This window comes from Echinops telfairi, unplaced genomic scaffold (assembly GCF_000313985.2).
Source record: "Echinops telfairi isolate 266 unplaced genomic scaffold, ASM31398v2 ScPeMD7_9;HRSCAF=40, whole genome shotgun sequence".
NCBI classification, from domain to species: Eukaryota; Metazoa; Chordata; class Mammalia; order Afrosoricida; family Tenrecidae; genus Echinops; species Echinops telfairi.
The window spans coordinates 80,409,306-80,415,651 of record NW_022103906.1 but is presented as its reverse complement, the minus strand read 5'-3'; the positions used below and the strand labels follow the sequence as shown (position 1 = coordinate 80,415,651).

The window sequence follows — 6,346 nt, the reverse complement described above, 5'->3', positions numbered from 1 at the left end:
GTGCTGTACAAACATAGGAACTGTTGCTGTCATTGAACATGAGCTTTGGTTTTCTCTGCAAAATGGAGATTATCTTTTAGATTTGAGTTGTCACGAAGATTTCATTATTAATAGACAGTTACTGGGTGGACAATGAAGGACACAGAAAACACAAAAAGGTCCCTGTCATTAAGAAACATGTGAATTACATGATATGTAAGTTACCTGCTAATAAAACTGTCGCGAGAAGAAAAAAGGAAGAGACCTCGGAGTCTGGAGGACACCTACCACTGGGCGGTTCTGGATCCGGGTCCAGGGTCTCCTCCCACCCTCCCCATGTTACACACAAGAGGGGAAAGTTCAAGAATTCACAACCAACAGGTTTTACAAAAAACTCCAAGTTTATTATGAACACATTCTAACACGTATCAAGTTTCTAGCTGGTCGTTTTGAGTCTCAAATGCAAACATCACATTACTTAGTATTGATTAGAAGGAAAGAAACAGTGGTGGTGCTGGTCCGTGGGTGAGTCCAAGAGGAAGTGCAGACAAGTGTTACTTGGGTGGGTCCGTGTTGATGCCGTACTTCTCCTTCAGAAGCTTCAGCTGTTCCTCCTTCTTCTTCGTGTCCATCTTCTGAAAAGCCTGAAAATGATTCAGCCCCGAAGTTAGTGACCTACAACCAAAAGAACGTCCCCAAGAGCACTAGCGGGGGCTGGGCTGGGGTAGGTGGAATATGGCTATGACGGTCCTGACCAGAATACCCATTTCCCATCACGGCATGGTTCAGCTCTACACGGATCTGTAAATAGGGTCACCGTTGGTGTACTTACCCTGTTGGCATTGTAGTACAAAACCACAAGGTATCTGTTACAAACATTGAATCCCGACAGGTGATCACACGCGTTCTTGGCATCAAAGATGTCTTCATAGACCACATAGGCCGTTCCTCTCGTTTCAGGTGTGTTCCCCCTGCAGCGTTAAACAGGGATTAATTCAACTACACATTTACCAGAGCCCTGAGAACTGAGTAACAGAGCTGCCTTTTAGACCGCTAACCACACTCTAGTGGTGCAGTGGTTCAAATCCTCCAGCCAGTCCATGGGAAAAAGATGAGGGTGTCGGCTTCCATACATATCCAAACTCTTGGAAACCCTTTGGGGCCATTTTATTCTCTCCTATAGGGTCACTGGGAGAAACACAGGACTTTCCGTTCTTCTAAGGAGTCGCAGTCTGGGAAACTCCTGGGGCGGTTTTACCCTGTCCTGTCGGGTCACTGTGAGTTGGCATCACTTGCTGGAAGTGAGCTTGGTTTTGGAAAGGGTCACTCAGAGTTGAAACTGACTTGAACGCAGCAGAGCTGCCGCTTAGTTTTGTTTATCGAGGATGAGACAAGTTTACTAACTAGCGAGCTTGTCTCTGTCCATCTATGGATGGGAGGTACATACTTAAACATGTTTGTCTGGAATAAACCCATGCATGTATGCAATAAAAAAAAAAAGACTATCCAAAGAAGAAGAAAAGTAGGTCAAAGGTAGTTGAAATAAACTTTGCTTAAATATTTTGAGATCAGTCTGAAAACCCATTAACATTATGGGAAAATATACTGGATAAGACTCCAATGTTCTGAATTAAGGGATTTTTCTATTTAAGTAAACTGTCTACAGATTTGACTTTTTGCTGTGCTAGGAATAACAAAACCACACACAAAAAACCCAATAAAATAAAACCCAGAAAACTCCCTGCCACCAAGTCGATGCTGGCTCAGGGTGACCCTACAGGACAGGGTGGAACTGCCCCCATGAAGACTTTAACTGGGGGAGTAGAAAGCCGCCTTTCTCCACGGAGTGGTTGGTGGTCTTGAACTGCAGACCTTGCATTCAGCAGCCTAATGCACAACCACTGTGCTACCTGGGCTCCACAGCTACTGAAAAAGCACAGGCACCGCTTCCTCCAGAGGACGGCTGGAAGGTTCAAACTGCTGACCACTCCATAGCTGACTGCACGACTGCTAAGCCACTGGGGCTCTTTCCTTTCACGTCCAATACCAAACCAAGCCCCTGCCACTGAGTTGATGCCAACATACATCGACCACTTAGGCCACAGTAGATCCAGTCCCTGGGATTTCTGAGACAGGAGGTCTTTGAGGGAGCCATCGCCTCAGATTGCTTTCAGAGCGGTTGGTGCATTTGAAACACTGATCTTGGTTCAGCAGCCCAATGCACAGCCCACTTTACTACCACCACTCGTTTCCTTTCACCTCAAACCTAGTGCCCTCTCGCTGAGTCCAACTCAAGAAAAAAACAAACAGAACTTTTACAATTATTGATTTTTACTATCAGTATCTTTATGAATCAAATTTGTGTCTTCGGGGATTACCAGTATTCAGGAGAGATGACTTTTATTACTAGGTAATGTTTAGAATGGGGTTTTTCTTCCTGTGCATTTATGTGATAAGACATTATATAAATATCTACATACTATCACTCAGAAACTAGTCCGTTTCTCAAAATCCTGATTTTCTCCCTCACCCTAATTTAATTATAGCTTCAAGTCTTAAAGATAAGTTTTCATTGTTTGTGTCCACAAAAGGATGCTCCCCAATGTAAGGCAGTTTCTTAAATAATCCCCCCCACCAAAACAATACAACTCATTTGAAAGGTGATTTAATCATAGGGGGAAAAATAAAATGTTCTAAAATTGACTATGGTAAAGATTGTACAATTACTCGATATCGTATTGTATGATATGTGAATTATGTGCCAATAAAGAAAATGTTGTGCCTTTTAAAAAACTGCAATATAGTCAGTCCCCTTCTTTATAAATTCACTTTTAATACAATCCTCACTCTTACACATGACCTGCCTGGTGGGCTGGGTTTCTGCTGGGTGCAGGGAGAAGTGTGATGGCAGGCGGAGTTATCTGTGAGCCCCGAAGGGAGCCAAGTGGGAGCTGGGCCTTGCTCACAGATATGCAAGCGCTCCTTGCCACCCCCCTGGGGAGTGAGGAGCCCCGGGGCACCCATCCCAGGCAGCAGATTGCTGCATGCGGGTTGGAAGGGACAGTAGGCAGAGATCCCACTCCATAGTGACGTGCTAAGACGGGTCCCTGGCCTCGTTTGTGTCCAGCTCCCCAGTGCCATAGCAGAATGAGGTTTACAACTGACTCCGTCTGCCTCAGTCCCTACATAGGGGGTAAAGGCTTGAAAGCCCTGGGAAAGGGAGACACCTGCCTCAGCTTGCTCTAGGACAAAAGACCAGCCTGGGCCCTTCACAGCTGCGCTTCCTGTACAATGAAGGGGACAGGTCCGGGTGCAGGGAATGGACAGAGGGTGCCAGCACTGGTGAATGTTCATGAAGTCAGGTTGCATGATCATGATGGCAAGACTTCATATTCTTTACTCTTGGGAACCGCTGATCAACTGTCAAGCTTCTGTCTCTTAGTCATTTTCACAAATGGTATGAAAGTTGGGGGGCAGAGGGAAGCCCTACCTAAAAGACAAAAACTGCTCCCAAGATTTCCCCAAATAGGCGATCTAATTTTTTCCTTAGAATCAAAACAAAAAAACTTTATTTATGAACATCTTCCGCTCCTCAAGAACAAAGATAATTATATAAGTAATTTTACTCCCATAAGGACATGCATGACAAGTGCACTTATGACCCGCCCTGGCGGCGAGCGCAGCTGGCAGGAGAGACAGGTGAGTACTCCGACAGAGAAGGTACCTTGAGGGCAGAAGGGACCGCTAACATGCTGAGAAGGGACTATTCAGCAACAACGTGCTCTCAACGGGGACTAATGAGATCTTTGTTAAAATTACTAAACTTTTTACATAGTTTAAGAAGACAGTATTCATGGATGATTGATGTTCAGATGGGGTGAATATTTTGCCCACTCTCACGCAACTAGCAAGCACTCATTTGTGTTTGAAAGCAGGTCTTAGAAGCAATCTAGTGATTTTCATGCTACATCCATATTTTGAAGCTAAAAGGCACCACCTATCAGATTATTTTCCACAAGAAGAAATTAAAAGCCCAGAGAGGCAATTTGTTTAAGGTCTCCAGACTAAGGACAGGGTCTGCAGCAGAACCTTGGCTCTTGATCCTTAAGTCAAGGGACTGTCTATATACCATTCTCTGTGTGTCTACAACAGGATTTTCCGAACCTAGAGTCTATGTACCCCTGAGCCCATGCAAAATGTTGCACATAGTTCTTCTGTGGACAGAGTTCAAAGTTTTTTGTTTTTGTTTTTTTTTCTTTTGAGGTGACAGGAGAAAAGAATTGATTGAGTCCTCAGCCCTAGTTCTCCTTCTCCCGCACAGTCTTGGTTCCCCGGAGCCGCCCAGTCCGGCGAGCAGCAATGAGACCCACTTTGCGACCAGCAGGGGCATCTCTGCGGATGGCTGAGGGCTTGCCAATGTGCTGGTGGTTACCACCTCCGAAGGCATGCTCCACAGGGTTCATGGCCACACCCCGCACGCGAGCCCAGCAGTTCCTCTTGGCCTTAGACTTGTGATAGGCACGACCAGCCTTCAGGATGGGCTCGTCTATGCGGCCACCACTGGCCACCACACCAACTACAGCTCTGTTGGCAGGTGATGACCTTCTTGGAGCCCGAGGGCAGCTTCACTTGGGTTTTCTTGGTCTCTCGGGATTGTGGGAGATGATAGTGGCATGGTTCCCAGCCTGCCTGGGTCTCCAGGCTTCTCCTCCAGACAGCCCACGATGGTGCCCTCAGGGATGGTGCCCACCAGGAGAACATTGCCGATACTGAGCTGGGCCTTTTTGCCGCAGGACACAAACTGGCCGGTGTGTATGCCTTCAGCTGCGATGAACAGTTCTGTCCATTTCTTAAACCGATAGGCGTCTCTGAAACCACCTTGGGTCGTGGATAATGTCCTTCACTATGCCCTTGATGTAGCCGTGCCGCTCGGCGAAGTCCACGGCGCACAGTCGCGCGACGCCCTTAAGATGCTTACATGCACAAGGAACAGAGCCAGCACCTTTCCTCTGTCCCTGGTTGACGCGGCCCATGGCGGCAGTTCTGCTTTCAAGCACGGCCGAAAGAGGAACGGAGTTCAAAGTTTTTATCAGGTGCTGGGGTCCTCCTAAAAAAATAACAACAACAAACACCCCCCCCTCCCCCCAGCTCTTCTGTAACATTTTGATCCTCATCTGAGCTCTGGTGACGACATACTTCCAGCTCTTGCTTTACTCTCTGGAGGGACAGTGATCATTCTCAAAGGAGGATCTCCTAAGATCTCAAGCGAGGAGGCAGCTCTCAAGCCATTTGGAAAGGTCCTTCCTTATAATCTGCTACTGGGATGGCAAGGGCCCAGGCAGCATTTTGTTCTGAGGTTCTTGTGGTACCTCTGAGTTGGGGCTACACTCAAAAGCAACTAAAAACAATAGAAAACTGCTTGTTGGTGAACAAATAAAGGAAAAAGTCAACTCAGTTGCTTTTATACCCGTACTCGTGCTTGAGAAACTTTAGAGTCAATAGAAGAGAAGGGAAAGAACATTGAGAAGACGAGAGTTAATGTATACAAAGGACATAGTACTCCTCTCTCCCGGTCCTCGCTCCCCTCCCCCTCTCCTGCCCTGTACCACCAAGAGGAGCTGAGATCCATGCACAATGGGTACGGACTCTGGCAGCGGCTTTGAAATTCATTTTCGATATTTCTACAACAAAACTTCCAAAAGATGTCAAAGGCTTTTCTACAGTGGCTGTGATGGCAACCTCAACAACTACAAACTCAAACTAGAATGCCAAGTAGCCTGTGTTGAAAGATACAAAGAAAGGACTCCACAAGAAGGGAACACATCCCCGCCCCCAGCCAGGCCTGGGGCTTTGGGGCTGGCTCAAGGGGAGTCCCTCTTGGACATGGGAGTACAGTGAATGGTGTGACCCTTTGCTGGGCATGCCTACACAGTAGGGGATGCTGGGCCCCTCTAGGGTTTCCCATATGGGCTCCAATACATTTCTTCCCGTTTGCTTAAAAAAAGAAAAAGTGAACATGTACATTCATGATGCTCCATCAGAAATAAAGATATAAGAACAATTCTAGAGTATATATATTTTAAAAATTAATTAAATTAAAAAAGAGTATAACTGATGTCCTGGATTATACATGAAGTTGTTGAATTAAAGAATGTTTGGTTGTGTATATTTCTGCCACAATTTAAAAAATAATTACATGAAGAACAACTGTACAAAGAAGAAAATGTTCCAAAATTTACTGTGGTAATGACTGCACAGCTCTTCTTGATATGAATGAACTATTGATAGGCAGATGAGGTGCCAATAAAACTGTTTAAAAAAAAAAAAAAAGACCACAGTACAGTTCTTGGCTTCATCAACAGCTGCT

The 6,346-nt window shown here is 45.8% G+C and overlaps 1 protein-coding gene and 1 pseudogene across 1 annotated transcript in view; both read right to left on the bottom strand.

Moving 5' to 3' along the window:
• Window positions 1-361: 361 nt before the first annotated feature.
• SF3B6 (splicing factor 3b subunit 6) overlaps window positions 362-6,346 on the bottom strand; it is an 11,944-nt gene continuing 5,959 nt past the window's right edge. Inside the window, exons 3-4 of the mRNA XM_004696062.2 lie at window positions 812-950; window positions 362-623 (exon numbers count right to left, since the gene is read on the bottom strand). Coding sequence (XP_004696119.1) covers window positions 534-623; window positions 812-950 — 229 coding nt within the window. The 3' untranslated portion in view covers window positions 362-533. The remainder of the gene's footprint in view (window positions 624-811; window positions 951-6,346) is intronic.
• Window positions 4,278-5,088, bottom strand: LOC101654846 (annotated as a pseudogene).